Source organism: Spermophilus citellus (genome assembly GCF_964194105.1).
Source record: "Spermophilus citellus genome assembly, chromosome: 8".
NCBI lineage: Eukaryota > Metazoa > Chordata > Mammalia > Rodentia > Sciuridae > Spermophilus > Spermophilus citellus.
Genome location: NC_138189.1, coordinates 15,397,501 through 15,423,119, shown reverse-complemented (window position 1 = coordinate 15,423,119; position 25,619 = coordinate 15,397,501). Strand labels below are relative to the sequence as shown.

Genomic DNA, 25,619 nt, shown 5'->3' with positions numbered 1-25,619 from the left:
TATATTCCTGCAGCCCGAGCTTTAGAAGATTTCCTAGGACCATAGGTACACAATATGAATTTTCTAGAAATGAAAATCAGTGAGATGAGTGCAAGATGGATAAAGAGAAATATACCTGGTGGGACTTACCATCCTGAGATTTGGCTGCATGCTTTCTTTATGAGAAAAACAAGTTCATCTGATACAGACATAAACATAAAACAAACACATACACGACAGCCACTCTCTAAATGTCATTTCACATTATTAGGTATATCTATCCAGTGCTTCTCAAGTCCAAAGGTGGCTGATGAGTTGACTGAGTGTGGGTGTCACTGTACTTCCCCTCCTCACGTTTGCCAGCATCACTGTACCTCTGAGTCACTTTTCCAGCTCTGACTTTGCACAGATTTACCACCTGATGTCAAAGAGCTTTGTATTTGCTTCCCCCTCGCTGCCCTCCCAAGCAGATGGCTCAGAGATAAACAGCCAATAAATCTCAATTTCCATGTGTGAGAGGGTCCAGCTACAGGTGTTTATTTGCTCTTATAATTGTTCTGTTGTTGTCAACTAGATAGAGTTATTCGGTTAAACCTTTTGAGTCATTAGCTGTATACATTCTACTCTTTTCCTTTTGAAAGATGTAGCTGTTAATTATCAATTTATTGATGTTTATTCATGGTTCAGTAGAGAAAAATAAATAGTTGATTTTTGTATATATACATGGAGAGAGAATTTTTAAGGAATTGACTCACATATTATAGAGGCTTGGCCAGTCCAAAATCTGCTGGAGGAGGCCAGCAGGCTGGACAGTCAGGAAGGACTTGCGATGAAAATCCAAAGATAACCTGCTGGTGAGCCAGACAGGGGGCCTGTTGCAGATGAAGTCTGAAGGCTGTCTGCAGGAGAATTCCTTCTTGCTCTAGGAAGTCAGTCTATACTCTGTTCAGGCCCTCAAGCAACTAAGAGTCCCACCAACTTTACTAAGGACAATTTGCTTTACTACATCCACAGACTTAAATGCAGATCTCACCCATAAACACCACAGCATCATCCAAAATAATGCTTGGCCAAATACTTAGGACCTGAGGCTCAGAGATGTGAGTACATAAAATTAACCCTCCTGTTTGGTTTGCTTGCTGGCGATTTAGCTCATTTGTATCCAGTTGTCTTTTCTTTGCTCCAACACTCTAGGTCCTTGGAGTCATCTAATATAAAACCTTGTAGGGACCTGGGAAGTCCCAAGTTTACCTTGATGCTTCCTCACTCTCTTGCCCAGTAACCAATTTCCGAGCTGGCTTTCATTTTGTCTTTTAGCTACCTAAGTCATGAATTTGTTATAATGATCCAATGAGAGAAAAACATATTGACAAGCTCTGTAAGGACAAATTCATATTGAAACTATCAGTTAAAATTGTTTGCACATCAAAGGTATGAACCTTTGAACCACACAAATGAGATAATTAACTGGCCTCTAAATGTTCAAAAATAGTTGGAGGCCGTCTGACTCAAGGTCACTTTTTTGCAAGAGCATCTTATTGTGTACTGGCAAACAATCACTAACTATTCCTACTTGAAGATTTTTGAGCCACCTCAGACCCAGAGTCTCAATTTTATTATTTGAACTCAAGATTAGGTGGGTTCAGATAATCTCAAGAGGATACAGAACCAAGATCCAGCAAGGTCCATATCATAAGCATTTTGCAGTATGTTGGTGGTATGAAAAATAATGCATTACTTCTTACGTTAGTGATAATAAATACAATTTTTCTTAAGAGAACGGAGTGGTTTTGAATAGGTCAGACCTGCTTTGATGCTCAATACTCAAAGATACATACATTTGCAATATTGTTTTTTATTCTGTGAATACTGGAACAAGGAGAAGTTTACAGCATGCTTTTTATTATCTTGATTGTAATGGATGGATGGTTTCCTTTCTTGGTGCAGTTTTGCACGGCAGACAGTTCTGTTTTAAAATGTGCAAAAAAATCAGTTTTATGAACACTTTGCTCATATCGCTTCTCTGCCACTTTCTCTAGGAATGCCCCAGTGGTGTTGTTAATGAAGAAACCTTCAAAGAGATTTACTCGCAGTTCTTTCCACAGGGAGGTAAGTACTTGTTAACACACTCTCACAGTTAGAATTATGTTTGCAATCTTGAGTTGGTTTAATCTTTCATGGCGTGACTCTACATTTTTAATCTTTATGTAAAATAATTAATACACAGCATACAAGTGCATACAATTTTGGTGTATCATAGAAATGAGCTACTTACAAATTATCAAATATCTCAGAGGTTACTTTTCAGTTTAACACAAGTTTTACTGTGTGCCTGTAGTACTATGGCTCACAAATATATGATGCTTTTAGGGGTCCTCAAAATGACACAAGGCTTTTTAAATTGCATTATAGTTCTCATTTGGTTTCTTAACAAAGTTAGGGCAAATGTAATTATCCTCAGTTTACAGACATTATGTCTGGGGCTTAGAGAATTCAACAGTTTGCTCAGACTCACACAGCTACTCAGTGGCAGACCTGGGCTACAACCTAGATTTTTCTGTGGACTTTTTTTTTTTTTTTTTGGTACTGTGGATTAAACTCAGAGGATCATAATCACTAAGTCACATCCCCAGATCTTTTTGTTTTATTTTGAGACAGTCTCACTAAGTTACTTAGGGCCTTTCTTAGTTGCTGAGGCTGGCCTCAAACTTGCAATTCTCCCATCTTGGCCTCCCAAGTCATTGAGATCATAGGCATGCACCACTGTGCCCAACTCAGGTGCACTTTTCTGTCCTTTTTTCCTTTCAGTAATACTTAACTATGACCTCCTCCCCATCTGAGAAAGTTAATATTTTAATTGGAAAGAAAATGTGAGGATGGTATAATGATGTCATGCCCACTAGAGATGAGTGAAGAGATTGTTTGCCGTTGGATCTGACAGTTCTTCTTCAGTTACCCAACAGATGCCCATCATATCACCCAGCTTACTGTATGCTCAGCCATGTGTGAGGTACTACTAATGTAAGAGGAATGGGAGGAATCAGATGTGGTACCTGCCCCAAAGTGTGTTAGACAGTAGTCTACAGGAGCAGAAGGACAATGTCCATGTAAAGTGTCAATGTAAAGATGGAGATAATAAATAGTAGAATGGGAACTTAGTGTAGGCGAGATGAGATCCCAGGAAGGACAGAGAGGAAGTAAAGAGAGGTTGTCCAGGTGCCTTGAACGTGGGCTGAAATTGATGCCATTTTTAAGTATTGAATATATTCCTGGCTCTGGCATGCCTTACCCTCATCATCCAACAAACCATTTTTATTTATAAGGACACTGAGGTACAAAAAGATCACTCCATTTCCAAGGTATCTAGTCTGTCGTTTCCTCATCTTACCTTTCAGGAGAACTTTCCTAGCACAGTGTGATGTCTTCCAGCTTCAAAAGGTAGCAGGGATGCTCTAGGCAAATGTAGAGAAAGATAAGGGGCACAGCCTAAAAACAAAGGTACAAATCTTTAGGAAACTGACAGAACTGGGGTGTGGATTTGAGATGAAATGTAATAGTTATGGATTCCATAATAAGAGACAGGAACATTTCCCTTGAGGTGATGCAAAGGCACTGTTGGGTTGAAGTCAGAGGTGCTATGGTCAAAATTTGTTTTAGATACATTCCATGATAGCTCTGTGGAGGATTGATGTGGCATAAGCAACATCACAGAGAAGGAGAGCATTAGGGAATGTATTACAGGATGCAAAGCAAGGTCTTTAACCAGGACACACACAGTAGGATTGGGAAGTGGGGAAAGATCACAGACATTTAAATGATTTAAACTGGCAGAGCCTATTCATTGATTGACTTTTTATGGTAGAAAGAGATGAAGAGAAGAGTTTGTGATAACTTTCAGAATTCTGTCCTGGGCACCGGGTAACAAGTTACAGAAGGAGTAGATGATTACAATTTTGGACACATTACACTTGTGGTATCTGTGGGGATTTAGTATCAACAAGGATCTGGTAGAACCCTGAGGTTCTATTGAAAGAGATGGAGATCTGGGAATTATTAACCATGAAGTGGTGGCTAATGATGTGGCCATGATACGGGTGAGGTGACTGGGAGCAGTATAGAAAGCAGGGAGTCAGCCTTGAAGCCCAGAGCACATGTTAAGACCTGGAGAAAGAAAAGGAAACTGTGAAGGAGACAGAGAACAAACAGTCAAAAAAGATGACAATAAGTCCCAACAAGATTGGTAGTTCAGAAATTAAGAGAATAGAGACATTCAACTCTGTAGCCAAGAGGCCCCGGGGGGGGGGGGGGGGGGGGGTGAAGATTGGGAGGTATTCTTGGGACCTGGCAACAGGGAGGTCATTGTTTGTAAGATCATGGCAGCTTGAACAAGAAAGTTAGGTGGGGCACAGACAGAAGCCACACTGAAGAAGGCAAAAGGATAAATGAGAAGGGAGAAAATGGAGACAAGGGATAGAGACAGCACTTACAGGAAACTTGGCTGGGGAAGTGAGGTGATGAGGAGGAAGTAAATGACAGCCATATGTCAGCCATAGGCAGACATAGGTGTCAGCCATAGGCAGACATAGGTGGAAGAATTTATTTTTTTTTAATATAGGGAAGGATGGAACTTGTTTATATACAGAGAAGGAGCTTATAAAGAGCCATGTGCTAACAGCTTACAACAGGAGGTTGATAATAAGTAGAATTAAAATCTTGATGGGATATAATGGCATAGTGTAGAATGAGACAGGATCAGGAATCTAGGGAGAAGACTTCACCCTTAGAAGGAAGGGGACCATCTGGTCCTTTATTTGACCTTTACTCAACATAAAGGCAACCATTGCTTCTCTCTCTGTGCCCAAACTAGACTTTGCCATTAACTTTGCTATCACCTTTTAAAATTTCTGTTTACCATGGAGTCACCCTCATCTCCTGCAATTAACTTCAGTGGTCTCTGAAATATTATCCTAGGTTCTGACACCTCTTCCTACAACAATGGTCAGTGCTCAAAATGAGCCAGAATCACCCTGTTACATGGCAGATCAGATCATGTCACTGCTCTGCTCAAAATCTTTCCTCCTTTCAGAGCATAGGCAATAACCTGAGTCATGATCATTGATCTTTTGCGCCTTTGTCTTTCCCATCTTCCCACTTGACTCATCCCAATTCAGCCACACTGGCCTCCTTGCCTTCTACTCACATATCAATCATGACGCTGCTGCCATCTATTTATAAATTATTTAAAACATGAATTTTTTAAATAAAATCATTTTTATTAGCTGTCTGCCAACATATTGGTAGGTATTGCTATCAAAGCTCCTACAAAAAAAAAAAGGAAATCTTAGTTACTTTTTGAGTATTTCAAAAAAGGTTATTACATGCTACAAATTGGATATGGTTCCACATTAAAATTTTATCTTTCTTTGAAAGACAACATTTCCACATAAGAGAATATCTACCGAAGCAGCGAACATGTACTTTGCAAAGGATTCTTGTTATAAAATCCAAAGGGATTTACAGAAAATCACTTTTGTTCTCTTAAAAATTCTTTGATTATTTATGTTAATTGAATGCATAAATCTAAGAGTACTAGGTATCTTTGATAGGAATGAAATATCTTAAAGAATAATGACTTACAATTTGTATGCATGATATTAATTTTTAAAATTTTATCTTACACTGATGCTAGCTAGCACAGGAAACATGTCCTAATGAAGAACACGGTCTTGAATGGCAGGCAAATTCATGTCACACCATCTTCATACTTCCATGGGGCCATTGTTTATTCAGGTTGGTGGTCTGAAAGCAACAGGTTTATGGCATTATGAACAGTAACACCGATGTGTGGGTAAATCCCAACATCTCTATACTTCCTCCATGACAAAAATGCTTTGTCTTTTGTACAGAGTCCTCCATGCAATCTGTATTGTGTCCATCTGTACTGTGTCTAGCTTTAAGCTCTCTCTAAGGCTTAGTGAGACAGTTTACCAAGCATAGCTTGCTTGGTGTTCTGGATGTTGGCATAACTGTATTGAACACTTTCTAGAAGTGTTCTAGAAAGCCTACTAGAAAGCAAAGAATAGGGAAAGACTTGAGGGCATTATTGCCTGTGTGGTTACTTTTCCACCATCACATATAACAGAAGCTTCAGTGTACAAACTCTTGGCTCAAGACACATTTCAAAATCCCATGAAAACTGGAGTTTCTGACTATTCTTGCTTATGTTGTAGGAAATTTGTACTTACTTTAGCTATACTGGTTCCTTATTAATAGCTATTAAATGAATGAATAAATGAGCTCACGTCAGAGGAACATGTCAAGAAATATTCATTGAGCAGCGCTATGTACAAAGGACTCAAGGCTATGAAAATAAATTTAAAAGAAAACTCCACTCACTGAATGTCTTCCTTACTCTAAGACAATATCTCTAGCAATTTTTTAGAGTGATTTATGGAGGACAATTGTGTGTTGTATGTGCTGGAGGCTGAATCCTTGCTAGACTAAATATGTGCTGTGTCACTGAACTGCACCTCCAGTCCTAGAGGACTTATTGACAGAAGCTACGATTTATGCATAATAACCTGCTTTGCCATAGTAATAATTCCATGAATTGTATACTTAAATGAATTAAACTAATTTTGTACCTTGTGCTTGAATTCATATAGGAGCAAGGGTTTAGTGTGGGAAAAATCATCCAAAATTATTTCAATCCACAAACCAGAGACATGATCATCATTCAAGAATTAGATGTGAGCCAGGCATGGTGGTTCACATCTGTAATCCCAGCAGCTCATGAGGCTGAGGCTGGAGGATTACAAGTTCAAAGCCAGCCTCAGCAACTTAGCGAGACCCTGTCTTAGAATAAAATATAAAAAGGATTGGGGATGTAGCTCAGTGGTTAAGCACTCCTGGCTTCAATCCCTTGTGCCAAAACAATAAGAATAATTAGTTTTAAAGTTTCCTCAGAAAATGAGGAATGGAACCATCATATGACCCCTGTCCCACTCCTTGATATTTTTCCAAAAACATCTAAAATCCACATACTATAGCAATCTTCAATGTTTATAGCAGCACAACACCGAGATAATGTGAATACAAAGTGGTTTATTTTTTCTGGGCCTCAAGTCATTCTTCTAGAAAATGTGGAAATCAGACCAAAGAAATTTTTCTGGTTTTTTTCCCCTACTCTAGTGTTCTTTACTTCAGAGTTTACTATTTAGAAACTAGCTGACCTTCTTAAGTCACTAAAAGTACCTGCACCTATTTTCCACTTTTGTTAAAAGTAGATAACTTGATAAATGGCATCTTAAGATCTCATCCTACCCTAAGAGTCTATTAATTTTGTTTCCCAACTATAAATTTTAGACATATACTTTTAATCTCCCCAATACAATCATAAGAGTCAGAGACAATCTCAGCATGTCCATTTCAGTGATTATTTTTGTGATATAAGGAGGTGTGAACAAAAAAGACCATCAAGACATGTGGGGAGAAGGGAGATCATTGCTGTCTTTTAAACCTTCAACTGCACTGGAACCTAGAATTCAGGACACCAGTTATTCATCCGGTTAAAAATAGTTTACCATTTACCGTGTGCCTGGAAAGAACAGAGTAAGGTGAAGCCAAGGTGCACAAGCTCCTGTGGACAGTCGGTCTTTTCGCTACACCCACCTCCCTGCCAGGCTCCTCCCTCTTGCTCAATCAAAGCTAGTAGCCTCACTACCTTTCTTTAAACATTTTCACTACTTGCCTGAAAAAAACCCAGACTCCATCAGAAGGCTCATTTATTTTTTACTGGCCTTTATTGAACGTGAAATTGCATCAGATTAGAACCCCAGTCACCTAGGCGCAAAACAGAGGCTTCACAAAAATAGGAAGTGTTCTAAGTGAAAAAAGGTTGAAAGAAATTTGACCACACTTGTAAAGATAGTTAAATAAGGGTGGCTTGTTCATGAAAGAATAATAATAGCTAATATTTTCTACTATTTAATAGATACCTAGAACTACTCCAAATGATGCACATTTATTATCTCCTTTAAACTTCATGACATATCTATGAAATATATAGTGTTATTAGCACTTTGTTGAAGAGGAGGACACTGACTCAGAGAGATGTTGGCTTGCCCAAGATCACAGAGTGAATCCCTAGTAAAGCTGAGATTAAAATTCAGGTAGTCTGACTTCACTACACTATTAACAAAAGCCATCTACATGATAAATCTAGGATGTAAATCAGGCTTAACTTCAAGGAGAATTGCAAAAGTCCATTGACAAGAACAAAAAGTCCTCTGTAACATATTAGTGTAAACCTTGAAAGCGTCATTGCCATTCATCAAGATTAAAACTAGAGAAATCACATTGAGAAGAATAGTAATTATCATATGCCTATATTCTCTTGTTTTTTAAGTTTAAAAAAATTGCAAGCATCATCTGTTCTGAGCCATTATTCATGGTGAGTTCTGCTAGCTGGGGTAAAGATGTTTACCTTGATTGTAAAAACAGGGTAACAAGAGACTTGCTTAATGAGGCCCGTTATAAAATATGCAAAATCACTTCTTTTTTTTTCCTCTCCCCTAAAATAAATTTAACATCAACTCACATCTCCAGAGGGCACTAAATAGTTTAAGAAGTCTGTGAAAGAGTACTATTGAGAGCAGAAAACTTTGCAAAGAAGAACAGGCTGCCAATTCTTGATTACTCTGCAGTGAAACTTCCCAACAATAGCTCTAAGTAGAATGCAATTAAACCCTTGGTCCCACATACAAAAAAAACAACAACAAAAAAATCTCTTCCTGCCATCAATCAATACTAGATGGACACATACTCTAGACATAATGGTTTCACATATTATTTAGATCCAATTATGGTGCCTGATTAGTTCACTAAAATCAATGTTAATAATTCATGATTCCTCATATTATATTTAATGTTCAGAGATGAGAGAAGATGTCACCATCATTCTGAGAAACTGAGTGTAGAGTTGACTGTATGAAATGTGTAGAGTTGACTGAGGTGAAGCAGTCAGGAAAAACAACCCCTAAGTAGGCCATGGTCCCTGAGACCATAGGAAGAGTCTGGATTTTTTCTGACAGGTGTAAACATGTTTCAAGAAGGGCCATGATGCTGTTCACTTTGACTGGGCAAGAGCAAGGCGCTCCCCAAAAAACTGGGTTGTCTGTCCTATCTTTGATTTGGGAAAGACAATTCTCTACTCATTCTACTCTTAGTTCTTGACAGCCTTCAAAAAACAATTCATAAAGTAAAAAGTGAATAGAAGTTAGATTAAATACCAGTAAGAATTAAAGCTAAAAGTCATAAAATAAAAGTGCGATTTTAAACAGAAGATATAAGGCTTGAGCCAATGAGCTGAAAGGTTAGATTTTTTAAAAAGATAACAAAGGTTAAGACAAAAGGCTAAAACCCATGAGAAGAAACATTTAAACTAATCATGTAAATTTGATCAAGGGTCAAGCACAAAAGCACTTAAAATGAAAGCTGACACTAAGAAAACAATAAGGAAAAATAAACTTTCAAAATGAAAAAAAAAATAGAGATTAGAGAAACAAAGCAGTAACGGGAGACAAAGGAGGGAGGAAAAACACAGAGGAAGAACTGGGTTGTACAGGGATTCCCTGTCCTTGGTGTCCTGAGTCATGACAGCTACCAACCTGTCCATATTGTCCATCATTACCCAGAGCCTCAAATGCCATCCAGGACTCCGATGGAGTAGGGGCTCCCAGTGGAATGTAGCTGCAGGCAACAGGACATCTTGGGCACCTCCAATAAACTTCCAACTTGGCCACAGAACTTCCAAGTCACCATTGTCCCCAGTTCATCAGCCAATCTTGCAGGCTGCAGGCCATCCTCAGAGCCTCCAAGCTGCCAACTTACTTTTTGATGGTGTGACTTTGAGCAAGTTCTTCAACCTCCCTGAGTCTTCAGAATACCTTTACCTAAGTTGTAAACACGAGGAAAGTTCGATTAATGACAAGTAATAGCAATTCACCACTATCACCTTACTTGTATTCTTGTGACTTTACTTATAGAGTCTCAGCCATGCACAAAGCAATGCCTCAATGTACCCTTCTTTATCTTCACAGCCCCAGTGACACCATTATTCAGACACATGTTAGGATCAGAGAATTTCAAGCAAGAGACTCACAGAGAATATCTGTCACCTATGGCTTCTGTATGGGGTTCAATCCATGAATCTCAAGTTTCAGTCCTCTATCAAGAGAGAGGAGACAGCTGGGAAGAAAACATGAACTATGGAAGAGGGTATTGATTGTCCTGAGTACAGGGAGGCTTGGACCTTCTAGCCAAGTCTTCTGTGGCAACTAGACACTGACCTAATGGTGTTCCCTTTCTATATTTCAGACTCTACAACGTATGCACATTTTCTGTTCAATGCATTCGATACGGACCACAATGGAGCTGTGAGTTTTGAGGTAAGCTGTAGACTCTTTTTACATTGTTTGACCTAAGACATCCTGAAAGGGATTTCAGTCTTTTCAGTAGAAAAACTTGAATTTGGTGATTTGATCATTTTTGAGCAGAGGGGAAAAGCCCTAGAACATCTCATTTCTCTCATTGAATTGCTAAGAAGCTGTCCTTATCTTTCAAAAGGCTTACAAATTACAACCCATATTTAGCTTATTTTCCAGTTTATATAAGGCTTTGCTCAATTGCATGAAAACAGAAGGCAAGTGATTTAACGAACATTTACTGGGGGGTACTCAGGTCCAGTTACTTTTGTCTGCCCTGGAAATACAAAGATGATAAAGTCAAAACCCTGTGTGGAAGGCATGTTAGAGGAACAGAAAATACATACAGAAAAATGTTATATTCAACCGCACTGACAAGATTATAAATAAATTTCCTTTCTAATAACAAATTTGAAGTGACCTGTAGAGAAAGTATGTAATTTTGTTCATGAAATAGTGTATATGACCATCCAGGAAAATTTGCATATGTGAATATATATGCTAAGTGAATATTCTATCTATATATTCATATATATATATTATGTCTAGATATATAGATATCTATAAATATATCTATAGGCATATTTATAGATATATTAATAGATGCTTACATATTTATAAATACATATATTTTTAGATGTATAGATATTTGTAGATATATTTATATGTATAGAGGCATTTAGATATTTAGATACAGATGATACCTATAGATATATAGATATTTAAATAAAGATGTGTAGTCACTATACAGAGAGATGAGATAATTCATATTCTTCCTGTGGAACATAGCAGATCAAAAAAGTATTATACTTACATCTAGTGATAGGAGAATAAACTAAATATTAACTCTGACCACCTGTGAAGACTTTCATTTGGGTTATGAGTAGAATATGTATCTCATCCATTTGCTTGAGTTCTGAATATCTGTGCTTGGTCACTGGGCTGTAAACATCCATTTTTAACTTTGTAATTTCAGTTTCTCTCAGGAAAAAATAGTTAGATGGTTAGATAAAGATGTCTGTCTATTTACAGTGAAAATGAGGCAAATTGAGGGATACATGTGGTGGAAAATGAGGGAGGATGCAGGTTCCACACAGGCCGAATTTCTAGTGACAGCTATGGCAACAGGAAGCCGATGACGGAATGGGACCAGCAAGGAGAAGGTACTAGTGGCAGAGCCTGCCCAGACAGATCAATGAACTAAGTCTCAAAGAAACAGCAGAAGCTGGTCAAGAGAACAAAGATGGAGGGAAGCTGTGGAGAAGGTGGCTGAGGTCCAACAGAGTACATCAGGCTTGAAGGAAGATAAAGCATTTGCAAATCATGGGGAAGACAGAATACAAATGAGAGAGCCAGAGGAAAAGTGTGGAAGGAGGTGCAGGCAGGGCCTGACAAGTCTTAGGCAGGATGCTGCAAGGAGGTTGGACTGTCTTGCAGGAGATGAGGCACTGCTAAGGAAACGGCAGCAGGAGTGTTCACGTATCAGAGCATTTTATTCCAAGATTCCACACAGAAGAGGTGAAAGGACGAACTGCAGTTTAAGGCATTGAGGATCAGGAGTGGACACAATCGATTGATATTAAAATGAAATCACTAGACATAAAGATCTGTCATGTTTAGGAGAAGTAAACTTAATTTGGAAAGCTCTTCGGATACAATAACTATTAAGGTGTCAAAAAAAAAAAAGAAACGAAAAGAAAAAGAAAGAAAGTAAAAAAAAATAAATAAATAAATGAGCCTCCTGGGATATCGATCAGTGGTCTAGGGGGAGAACTGTCAGGTGCATCAAAGCATCTCCTCACACATACTCCTTGAAGACTGTGGGCCCAAATAGCATCATTTGACCAAGAAATACCACTGATAAAAGAAGAAGCTGGCAGGGGCTAGAGGTGTAAGCTAAGAAGTTAAGACAGGAGGATGGGTCAGCATGGACATGGGAGCAGCAGTTAGTGGAGGAAGAGTGGACAGTGTGAGAATCTCCTAAGTGCCAATCCCCTGTAACATTTCATCCACTGATGACAGCTTAGTCTGCCATCTCCTTGCTGGTCCCATTCCATCATCTGCCTCCTGTTGCCATATCTGTCACTAGAAATTTGGCCTGTGTGTAACCTCTACCCGCCCTCAGTCTCCACCACATTTATCCCCCAAATTGGCCTCATTTTGACTGTAAGTAGACACAGACATCTTTATCTAACCATGTAACTATTTTTCTGAGAGAAACTGGAATTACAAAGTCAAGACTAAGCTAATAATATCCTATTAATGTTTACTGTACTTTGTGCATAAGATTAATTCTAATAATAGCCTTAGTTAACTTTAATAGGGAAGTCAAAGCTTCCAGTTTACAGAGGTTGAGAAGGGCAAAAACTACTAGTTATTTCATTACTTGAAATAGTTTATGCTTCAGAAATATACCATTGATTTTCTATAACACTTTTAGCCAATTTTACCTGTAAATTCAGTCTGATGTTAATAATGTGGGAATATGCATAGCACTGCTGTTATAATGTTTATGTAAAATACCAGTAATTATGATAAATGTTGATTATAATTTGGGAAATTAGTCGTAATGGTTATAGGTATGCATGTAGGTACAATGCTTTTTCTTTTAAAGGCAAACAAAAGGCTAAATTAATATTGAGTCAAAACCAACATGAGGCCATTGCAGTTATTTTTCTAAGTTGACTACCTACTTGCAAAGTTTCTTGGAAACAGAAATGATTGGGGAAGGATGATGTTATGAGGAGCAACACTATATTCTTGCAATAGCAGAGGGACTGCTTGGATTCTAAGATATTAGGAAATAGAAGTTTACCACTTAATTTAAACCTGAAGGGCAGAATGAATAAGTCAGGAAGGACCCTGGATTTAAGTCTGATTGGATCTAATCTCCACTTTGCCACCAAGTGGGCTGAATATTTTAACACTTGGCCTCATTGTTCATATCAGTAAGACATCAGCAACCAAGATAACTTCACTGAATAATGGAAGAATGGAAAAGTACTAAAGTCATTAAAGGTCTCGGTTCTGTGCCTTGTGTCAAGTACGTATTTGATATCTATTAGATGTCAACAATAAAAATATAACTTAGAGAGTTTTCTAGCAAATATAGTTAATAATGACATTGGTCATCATATTACATAGTGATGACCTGTCTTTGAATGTATTCAAGCAACTGCTAGGTGACCATTCTGTCTGCAACATGATGAAAGATAGCTCTGCCTCTGGTTATAATAAGCATTTATGTTATTATTTGCCTAAAATATCATTAACAATAGTAGTAGCTATACAACAATAATACTAATTGATACTTGAATGAAGCATCCCAAAGGAATGAATTAGCATTCATTATGTTTGGCATCCTGTTGAGAAATTACATAATACTAATTTGTTTAATCCCTCTAGGTATTGCTAATATGCTCTTTTTAGCAAATGAGAAAAGTGAATCACAGAGAATTTAAGCAACTTGTCACATTTACTCAGAAAGTAGGATCCAGGATTCACACCCAGGCAGTCTGGCCCCAGATTGTGTTAAAGTATATATAGATCCCCAATACAGATCCCAATCCCTTATCCCCATATCTTCTAACATGAAATCCTTTGAGCCAGAGGGATTTTGTCTTTCAGAGCCTTTTATATTTTAGAACTGCAATAACACATACACGCATGCACGTACACACACATAAACACACACACACACACGCACACACACACACGCACACACACACACACACACACACACAATGGAAAGATAAATGAGATTAGAAATTGTTCCATGCCAATCAAGTTCAGGTTTTGGCAACAATATTCACTAAAAGGAGTTTTAGTGTAGAATCACCATCTCTCTCTGCCTTTCCAGTGTTTTTTTTTTTTAAGTTCATAATTTTTAAAAATAAATTGTAGATGAAAAATTTTACTTGTATTACTAGCTATGTGTTAGAGATAAGGAACCCCAAACTTAGAAAAGTTGACCCAAACTTAGAGAGGTTGACTTGTCCAAAGTCATTGAGTTAAGTATACTGGAACCTGGATTGAATACCAGTTCTCCCAAAGTTTCTCAAACCTGTGATTTTTAAGGAGGGGCCAGAACACTTTTCTATAAAGGACTGAGTAGAGAGTTCTGTTGGCTCTGCAGGCCATGTATCTTTTCATTTCATTCTTTCTTTTAGAAAATATTTATCAAGCATTCCTACGTGCCAAACACTATTCAGAGGTTAGAGATATGTTAGTGAACACAAGAAATAAAAATATATGTCCTGGTGGAATTTGCTTTCATCCATCCATAGCTAATTTCTATAGACTCCTTGCCTTGAGGGTTCCTTAAATTGGGTCCCATCCATATGACTCTGGTGATTTTTGAGGACTGTGTTGCTGCTGTGTGTGTTCTAGGTGCTTCTTGTTCCTTCTCATCCTGCCACCCACAAGTGATCAGCTTCTTCTGCCACAATCTCTCTGGCCTTCTACTTCCTGTGGATTCCAAGCGCTTGTTCCTTCAATTCCCTGTAGCACAGGCCGTAATGTTCAATGAAACATGCAGAGAGTACAAGATCACTGTAAGACGAGAGAAATGCATACAATAAATATGTATATCGGTTCCTATAGTCAGAAAACCAGTCCCCTATTTTTTCGTTTTATAAAGTTTGTTCTTTTTAGATATACATGACAGCAGAGTGCATTATAAAATATTTCAAACATGAAGGACATCTTATTTTAATTAGGATCCCATTCTTGTGGTTGTACATAATGTGGAGTTTCTCTGGTGTTGTACTTACATATGTACATAGGAAAGTTCTGTCAGATTCATTCCACTGTCTTTCTTTTTCCATTCCCACTCCCTTCCATTCATTCACCTTTGTCTATCTGATAAACTTCTATTCTTCCTCTTCACCCTTTTGCTCTGTGTTAGAATCTGCACATCAGAGAGAACATTCGACCCAAAGGTTTGGGGGATTGTATTATTTGACATAGCATGATAGTCTCTACATCTATCCATTGGCTAGCAAAAGTCATAAAGTCGTTTTATTTTTATAGCTAAGTAATACTCCATTGTGTATATGTACTGTGTTTTCTTTCTTTCTTTTTTTTTTCTCTATCCATTCATCTATTGAACGGCACCTAGGTTAGCTCCATAGCTTAGTTCTTGTGAATTGTGCTGCTATAAACATTGATGTGGCTACATCACTGTAGTATGCTGATTTTAACTCTTTGGGATATATACTAAGGAGTGGTATAACCAGATCAAATGGTGTTCTATTCCTAATTTTTTGAGTATTCATACTGCTTCCAGAGTGGTTGGAACAAATTACAGTCCCACCAACAATGTGTAAGTGTGCCTTTTCCCTCACATCTTTGCTAACATTGATTGTTACTTATATTATTGATTGTTGTAATTTTGACTGTAGTATGCTGATTTTAACTTTTTGGGATATACACCAAGGAGTGGTATAACCAGATCAAATGGAATAAGATGGATCTTGGTATAATTTTAATTTGTATTCTCTAATTGATAGAGATGTTGAACATTTTTTCATATATTTGTTGACCATTTGTGTTTTTTCTTCTGTGACATGCCCTTTTTTTCCCCCATTTATTGATTGGGTTTTTTTGTTGTTGTTGTTGGTGGTGGTGATTTTTTTTTTTTTTTGGTGTTTTCTGAGTTCTTTATAAATCCTGAAAATGAATGCTCTGAGGTACATATGGCAAAGATTTTTATCCTATGCTATAGGATCTCTCTTCAGCTCTTGAATACTTCCTTTGCTGTGAAGGAGCTTTTTAGTTTAATACTGTTCCATTCATTAATTCTTGATTTTACTTCTTAAGCTTCAGTAGTTTTGTTGAAGAAGTAGGTTCCTAATCCAACATGATGGAGAGTTGGAACTACACTTTCTTTTAGTAGGTGCAGGGTCTCTGGTCTAATGTCTATATCCTTGGTCTACTTTGAGTTGAGTTTTGTGCATGGTAAGAAATAGGAGTTAAATCTTATTCTGCTGCATATGGATTTCCAGCTTACCTAGCACCAGTTATTGAAGAGGCAATCTTTTCTCTAATGTATGCTTGTGCTACCTTTGTCTAGTATGATATAACTGTATTTATGTGGGTATATTTCTATGTATTATATTCTGTACCATTGGTCTACATGTCTGTTTTGGTGTCAATACCATGCTGTTTTTCTAACTATAGTTTGGTAGTATAATTTAAGGTCTGGTATTGTGATGCCTCCTACTTCACTTTTCTCACTAAGGACTGCTTTGGCTATTTTGGGACTCCAGGTTTTCCAAATGAATTTCATGATGGCTTTTTCTGTTTCTATGAAGAACATCATTGGAACCTTAACAAGAATTGCACTAAATCTCTATAGTGCTTTTGGTAGCACGGCCATTTTCACAAAAATAATTCTGACTATTCAAGAACATGGGAAATCTTTCAATCTTCTAAAGTCTTTTTCAATTTCTTTCTCTGGTGTTCTGTAGTTTTCATTGTAGAGGTCTTTTATCTCATTTTTGTTAAATTGATGCCCAAGTTTTTTTTTTTTAAGGATATTATGAATGGGATACTTTTCCTAATTTCTCTTTCAGCTGATTAATCATTGGTATATAGGAACACAATTGATTTATGAGTGTAAGTTTTATATCCTGCTACTTTGTAGAATTTGTTTATGAGTTCTAGGAGTTTTCTGGTGGAGTTTTTTTGGTCTTCTAAATATAGAATTATGCCATATGCAAATAGTGATGGTTTGAGCTCTTATTTTCCTATTCACATATCTTTCATTTTTTTCTTTTGCTTAATTGCTCTGGTTAGGGTTTCAAAGACTATGTTGAGTAGAAGTAATAAAAGAGGGCATCCCTGTCTTCTTCCAAATTTTAGGGGGAATGATTTCAATTTTTCTCTGTTTAGAATGATGTTGGCCTTTGGTTTAATATGTATAGCTTTTATAATGTTGAGGTGTTCCTACTATCCCTAATTTTATAGTGTTTTGAAAAGGAATGGATGCTGTATGTTGTCATACACTTTCTCTGCATCTATTGATATAATCACTTTTTTTGTCTTTAAGTCTACAGATGTGGTGAATTTTGTTTATTAATTTCCATATGTCAAACAAACCTTGTATCCCTGGAATGAAATCCATTTGATCATGGTGCACTATTTTTTAAATATATTTTTGTATATGATTAGCCAGTATTTTATGAGGAATTTTTTCATCTATGGTCACTAGAGCTATTGGTCTGAAGTTTTCTTTCCTTGATGTTTCTTGGTCTGGTTTTGGTATTAGTGTGATGCTAACTTTGAAGAATGAATTTAAAAGGGTTCCCTCCTTTCATATTTCAAGGAATAATTTGAAAAAGATTGGTGCTAGTTATTCTTGGAAAGTTTGGTAGAGGTCAGCTGAGAATCCATCTGGTCCTGGGCTTTTCTTTTTTGGTAGGCTTTTGATGGTGTCTTCTATTCTGTTGCTTGAAATTGAGCTGTTTAAATATTCTATGTCCTTCTGATTCAATTTTAGTGGCTCATATGACTCTAGAAATTTGTAGATGTCTTCAAGATTTTCTATTTTACTGGAGTATAAATTTTCAAAATAGTTTATGATTATCACCTATATTTCGGTAGTGTACATGACATTTCCTTTTTCATCTGGATTTATGTAATTTTTGTTTTGTTCCTCTTTATCTTGGTTAGCTTGAATAAGGATTTATCAATTTTATTTATTCATTCAAATAATCAAATTTTTGTTTCATTTTGACTTTTTGAACTGTTTTTGTTTCAATTTAATTGCTTTTGGCTCTGATTTTTTTTTTAAAGAAAGAGTGAGAGAGGAGAGAGAGAGAGAGAGAGAGAGAGAGAGAGAGAGAGAGAATTTTTTAATATTTATTTATTTATTTATTTAGTTCTCGGCAGACACAACATCTTTGTTGGTATGTGGTGCTGAGGATCGAACCCGGGCCGCACGCATCCCAGGCGAGCGCGCTACTGCTTGAGCCACATCCCCAGCCCTTGGCTCTGATTTTTTAAAATTTTTTATCTTCTACTCTTTTGATGTTGATTTATTATTCTTTTTCTAGGGTCTTGAAATATAATGTTAGGTCATTTATCTGGTGACTTTCTATTCTTTTAATGAATGATCTCAATGCAATGTACTTTCCTCTTAGAACTGCCTTCATTGTGTTCCAGAGATTTTGATATGTTGTATTGATATTTTCCTTCACTTGTGAATATTTTATTTCAACCTTGATTCACTTCTATTTTTTATTTCATTCTTGATTTCTAATTTTATTCCATTATTATCAGATAGAATGCAAGGTATTATCTCTATTTTTTTGTTTTCTATTTACTAAGAGCTGCTCTGTGGCCTAAGGTATGGTATATTTTAGAAAATGATGCATGTGCTGCTGAGAAGAAAGTGTATTCAGTCATTGATGGATGAAATATTCTATACATGTCTGTTAAGTTTAAATTATTCATTGTATTTTTAATTTCCGGAGCTTCTTTATTTAGTTTTTGTTTGGAAGATCTATCCAGTGATGAGAGAAGCATGTTAAAGTCATGGAGTATTATTGTGTTGTGGTTTATCTGAAATCCAGAAGGATTTGTTTGGTGTACATAGAGGTTCCTTATTTGGGACATAAATATTTATGATTTTGTATTTTGTTGATGTATAATTCCCATAAGCAGTATACAATGACTTTATTTTTCCTTTTTATTAACATTGGCTTAAAGTCCACTTTATCTGAATATAGAAACCTATGCTTAGTTATGAAATCCATTTGAATGGTATGTTTTTTCCAATCCTTTTACCTTCAGTCTGTGAATGGCTTTACTTATGAAGTGAGTCTCTTGAAGATAGCATATTATTGGGTCTGTTTTTTTTTTTTTTATCCAATCTGCTAGTCTATGTATTTTGATTAATGAGTTTAGGCCCTTTTATTCAATGTAATCATTAAGAAAGGAATTTTATTTTCTGTCATTTTGATTTATTTGGGGTTTTTAATTTGAAATAGTTTCTCTTTTGAGTGACTATTCTTCTATTGTAGTTGCTCCGTTTGTTGGTTTGTATTTTTATTTTTTATTTCTTCTTGAAATATTTTATTATGTTTTATAGAGCAGGCTTTCTAGTTGTTAATTCTTTAAACTTTCTTTTTTTTACTATGGAATGTTTTCATTTCATCATAAGTTCTGAAGCTTAGTTTTGCTGGGTATAATATTCTTGGTAGGATCCCATTTTGTTTTAGAGCTTGGTATATATTATTCTAAGACCTCCTAGCTTTGAAGGTTAGTTGCGATCTGGATTGGTTTCTCTCTAAATTTGACTTCTAATTTTTCTCTAGCAGCCTTTAAAATCCTATCCCTATTCTGTATGTTAGTCATTTTCATAATAATGTGCCTTGGTGTGGGTCTGATGTAATTTTGCATATTTGGGATCCTGTAAGCCTCTTGTATTTGATTTGCCATTTCATTTTTAAGGGTTAAGAAATTTTCTGATATTTCATTGAAAACATTGTGAATTCCTTTCATTTGTTTCTCTAAACCTTCATCTATATTGATCTTAACTTTTTTTTTTTTTTCATGTTACACCACATATTTTGGAAGTTCCATTCATGGTCTCTTAACATCTCTTATCTAGGGTCATCTTTATTTTCAAGATTAGAGTTTGACTTCATTGCTTGAAACTTTTGGTTTTATGTAATGGTGATGCTTTCCATTGAATGTTTAATGTGGTTTATTGATTCCTTCATTTCTAGAATTTCTGTTTGATATTTTTTAGAAGCTTCATCTTTTTGTTGAAGTGATGTTTCACTTCCTGTATTTTCTCTCTGATATCGTCCTTACATTGTCCTTTACTTCACAGATTAACCATAAATTTTCTAAACTCTTTCTTTGACATTTATTCCAATGGATTCTGTTATTGAAGTATTTTGCTTTGTTTCCTTGTTTTTTTTTTTTTTTCATGTTGTTTATGTCTCTTCCCATCTAAGAGTATGGATCTGAGGCAGTAGAGTTTCTATCCTTTGGACTTATAGTGTCCCCAAAAGTTTCTAGTACATCAAATAATACCAACAACCAATGCAAAAAATATACAGCAATTCACCAAATAGTTCCTGCTGTGGCTTCTACAATGTTAATTGTCACAATGAACAGAAACAATATGATCAGTTATTGCCCACAGTAAATACAGTAAGTTTGCAAAAGGTTTTATAATTTAGAATGGTGAACAGGGAGAGAACAGAAGAGCTATAGAATGTGACTATTATGAGGGAGGAGAAATGAAAATATAAGTAAAAAATTAAAGGAAGACTTTAAGAGAAACCAATAGAGTTTTGCTGTTGGTAGAAGAAAAGAGGAAGATAATTAGAAACAGATAAGTGAGAATAAAGAAAAAAGGAGACATATATTTTTAAAAAATTAAAAAATAAAAGAATATAAAACAATGCAAAACTATACTAAAACTGAACCATAGAAGACAACTGACTTCAAAAACTTCTAGAAATGAGTAAAAAGGAGACAAATAGTAATATGTATAAGTGCCTCTAAACTATTAAGCTCACAACTAACCAGAGAAAAAAAGAAGGACAAAAAAAAGTTCTCAATGAAAAGTTAAGGAATTATTTCCATTGGAGTTCAAAAAAATTCATGGCTTCCCTTCTCAGCAGTATTAGGTAGGAATGGACTGGAGTGTGATGTCTGCTCCCTCAGGGGGTGTCTCTGAAGAGTAAGAGGAGTTCTAATAGGCAGGGTTTAGGCCTGGGTAGGCTCCAAGTTCTTTGTTGAGTGGTTATTAGTCTGCTCCTCCTGGGCCCAGCGGTTGCCACCCACACTGGGAGATCTTGGGTTTCACTTGTGTGGTGAAGGAACCAATCCTTTGTCTCCTTCACCACCCATAGACTCAGGTTCAGTCTCCAAACTCAACCACTCCATGCTTATTTTGAATTCCAGGCTGGGTGGTGTCCCTCCCAGCTGGTCCTTCAAAGTGTCAGACTGGAGGGGGAGAGAATAGCAAGGTGGGTTTCCAAGGCCTGTATTCCCCTGTGTAAATCCCTCTCAGTGTCTGACCCCTGCCTGGTTATTTAGGCATTCTCTATTTCATGCGGTGTGGTTTTACCAACCCTGCACTTTAAGCCCAGCTCAGGTTTGCCAGGGATCAGCCCCCACAGCTGCTGGCCCACACAGGGTGGCTGCAAATTGGCTCCTTTCTCTGTCCTCCTGCACCTGAGAGACTTGGCTCCTCTCCCAAAGAGTGGTAATGTATATAGCATGCCTTTCAGGCCAGTCCAGCAGTGTCTTTGATGTCTGATTTTGCCATACCCAAGCATGCCATAAATCTCCTAAATATGTGGGGTCTTTTAATCTCCTTATCCCTTCACTTTGCTCCCAGGGAGACCACTCCAAATAGCACCAGCACAGTAACAATATCATTAGGGATTTTTTCCTTATTTGATTATATCAATTCTCCTGAGTTCTCAGTCCAGAATTACAGTAAAATCCCCTTTTTATTTTTTTCCACCCAACTTGCTAAGAAGTTGCCTGTCTGCTTCCTTGGTTTCGTGCCACAGAGCAGCCAGAAATGCAATCTTCTCTATTCTGCCATCTTGTGGGGAGACCTCTTAAATCATTTTTTAAATAAAATTTTTACTTTATATCAGTTTTACACTTATAGAGAAATTGTGACTACACCAGAGTGAGTTCACATGTACTTCACATCCAGTTTCTCCTGTGTTTAAATCATAAATTAATAGTATAAACTTCTCACAGTTAATGAACCAATATTGACACATTTATATTAATTAAAGTTCATGCTTTATTTTTATTTCCTTAGTTTTTACTTAATGTCCTTTTTATGACCCAGGATCCCATTCAGGTTGCATTGTCTTTAGTCCCATGGACACTTCATGGAGTCATAATGCCTCCTAAGGCCCTTCTGGATTGTGATAGTTTTTCAGACTTTCCCTGTTTTTAATGGCCTTGGCAGTGCTGTTTGGGTATTTTATAGAATGTCCTTCAGTTGGGATTTATTTGATGTTTTTTCTTATAATTAATCTGGTGTGATGTGTTTTGGGGAAGAAGACCTCAGAGGTAAAATGCCATCTTATCAAATAATATCAGCAGTACACACTATTAAAATTATTTATGACTGTTGATATTGACCTTGATCATCTGGCTGAAGTAGTACTTGTCAAGTTTCCCTACTACTATTACTCTTTTTCCCCTTTTCCCGAACCACACCCTTTAGATGGAAGTTATTATGCACAGCTCACACTTAGAGACTGGGGAATTATGTTCCACTTTTTCTTTTTTTTTTTCCACTTTTTCAATAGTCAATTATCCAACTAAGTCTCTTTCCTGGGAGACCTTTCCCCTCTTGGATATATATTAATGTATCCAATCATTTATTTATATGAGTATGAGATGATGGATATTTATTATTTTATTCTTTGTGTCATAATCCAGTATGAATTTACTTATTCTGTTGCTTACATTGTTCCAGTTTGGCCTCTGGGAGTTCTTTCTCTTGGCGCGTACATCTGTTTGACATACCTCTGTTAAGGCTGTTATGATTAAATATAGATCTAAAGAGTCTAGAAAAAATTTTGCCTGGCACATAGAAAGTGCTCTATTGATGTTAGTGAGTAATGTCATTGATCCTAGTTAACATCTTTAATATCTGGTCATTCTCAGTGGCTGAGAAATTAATTTCTGAGATTAATTAATATTTCTTTCTCTCAGTCTGTTGTAGTGCTCTTAGACCTGTAACTGTTGGGATTTCTTTTAGCTAATCTGATCTTCCTATGGTTTTCACACACTGACTCACTTTTTCTTCATTGAAGTTAAAGCCATTTTCCAACTTGTCTATATAGTAATTTAATGGCAAGAGTTATGACTTCCTGGCACTTCCAAATGTTCTATAAATGTTATTAGTAATTGAATTCCAATTACTGAGCCATTATTTCACCTCACCCCACAATTATGTTCTGTAAAGCCAGAAAAAGAGACATAGCATATATTTATATCATGCTATTTTGTATCATCTCAGCTCATTGCTTCAGTTCTAGTTAAAATGAGAGCATGAGTTTCTGACAGAGGTCTAGATTCAATTTCCATTTCTGCTTGCTCCCTGAGTCTGCCTAGGCTGAACCGCCTGTTTTCTCTGAGGATCTATCAATAAACTAAAGACCACAATGCACATTCACAATGGTTATATGGGGTGGCTGACATAAACTAATGCATGGGAACTGCCTAGCACAAGTTTCCACACATATCAACAAATTGTATTCATTATTACTATTAAAGTTCAGTGGTGCTGGGCTTCTCACCTACTAATTCCACTTCTTTCCTAAGAAAGTCAGGCAAAAATGAGAGGAAATAGAGAAGAATGTTTAGTGCAGTGTCATTTATAGTAAAGAAAATTTGAAATTTAGGTATTCAGCAATGAAAATAATTGTGAAATAAATTGTGATATATCCATATAACCAAGCAATGTTGCAAATTTCAAATTGCAGCTATTAGTAGAAACTAAAATTAGGGATTAGTCTACAACATTTAAAAAAATAATAGAAGAAAAATTAAAAGAGAATATCTGAGTAATAACTTTAGTTTCTGGTGTATTATTGTGTTTATATGCATGTGCACACATGTAGGGGTGGTGTGTGTGTGTGTGTGTGTGTGTGTGTGGTGGGTTCTAGTTCAAAATGTTCAAAATTCATATAATTGCATTATTAGATTAAACCATGTAAAATATTCAAATACAAGCAACTTCATGTGGTTCATCCTAAGATAAGGTTCTTCAAATAATGTCATAATGAATTTTTAATTGTGTAGTAAAAGCTTGTAATGTTAAGTAAAAAATATGGAACTCTCTCTATATATCATAATTATTTTATGTGTATACATTACTATTACATGTTATTTATATATATGACATTTACTGTAAATATATGCTTAGATATACATGAGAAAGACAAAATGGAAATGTTAAATGCAAATAGGTATTGGGATTGTATGTGAGTAAATGCTTCTCCAGTACAGTTTTCTTTATAAGATCAAGTATTATATTTTTATACATGTTTATTTTTTATTTGCATTTATGAATATTATTTTTAAATTCATCAATTTTTAAAAAGCCACCAGTGGTATTAAATCTGAGAACTTCCTTCTAGTTTAACTGAGTGTGACTATAATCATCTTCCAAGACAATATCTAAGTAGACATTATTGTATTTCAATAAGTATAAGGAAATTAGCTATTTTATGTGGTAAAGTTAAGCCACAAATCTTGTAAGTATATGTCCTGGTTTTTTTTAGACATGTTGATATATTTTTTAGTGTCAAGTAAATGCAAACTTTAGGTAATAAATACCTGAAATTTTATCTCTCAAATATTTTCAATAGTAACTCAACCACTATGGAAGTTTGACCTATTCAGAGAGGTCATGCTAGGGAAAATAAACAACCTTAAATTGCTTTGTGAAACTATGAAAGCAAGCATAAAATAAGAAATGTACTGAACACATGAATGAACACTCTTCAGAGTCTCACTGCCTAACTAGTTAACCCTTTTAACCTTTGGCGAGTGACTAAGAGTGTTCTCATGTGCACTTTGTTGCAACTGTCCCCAAATGCATCATTCTCAGCCATGGTGGGCTTTGATTGACAAGTGGAGATTCAGGAGACATTCTGTAAAGCCTTAGCATATGCATGAAGGTCAATGCTAGACAAGAGCAGTTTCTTATAAAAATCAGACCTCTATACCTTTTTCTCCTTTTGCCTTATAAGGGAATGGAAACTAGAATTCAGTATAGTTCTCTCACTGCCTTATCATTTGTATACATGAAGGAACTGTAAATATACTGAAATAACTGCATCATTGATATCATTATGTGAGATCAAAGGAGGGGTTCTCAAAGATCACAGTGATCCTTTAAGAAGTTTCAGGGTTTGTAGTATTTAAGAGGAAGGTGTGAGTTGGATGTCAGAATGGGAATCAGCTTACTTTTGTTCACAAATATTAGAAAATCATATACTAACTGACAAAAGTATTGTAACAATGTTATTAGGTCACAGGAAGGATAAGATCAAAGATAGGGCTGGCTGTATCCTCAGGGTGAGCCCCTGTATAGTTCCAAGAAGATTATCTGCAGTCTTTGGTCTCCATGATTAATTGCTCCTGAAG

The 25,619-nt window shown here is 36.2% G+C and overlaps 1 protein-coding gene across 12 annotated transcripts in view; it reads left to right on the top strand.

The window, feature by feature from the left end:
• Window positions 1–25,619, top strand: part of KCNIP4 (potassium voltage-gated channel interacting protein 4) — a 1,084,026-nt gene that overhangs the window by 1,049,387 nt on the left and 9,020 nt on the right. For all 12 annotated transcript variants that reach the window (XM_081303519.1, XM_081303517.1, XM_081303516.1 and 9 more), the window contains 2 exons: window positions 2,019–2,088; window positions 10,357–10,427. In XM_081303519.1, coding sequence (XP_081159645.1) covers window positions 2,019–2,088; window positions 10,357–10,427 — 141 coding nt within the window. The remainder of the gene's footprint in view (window positions 1–2,018; window positions 2,089–10,356; window positions 10,428–25,619) is intronic.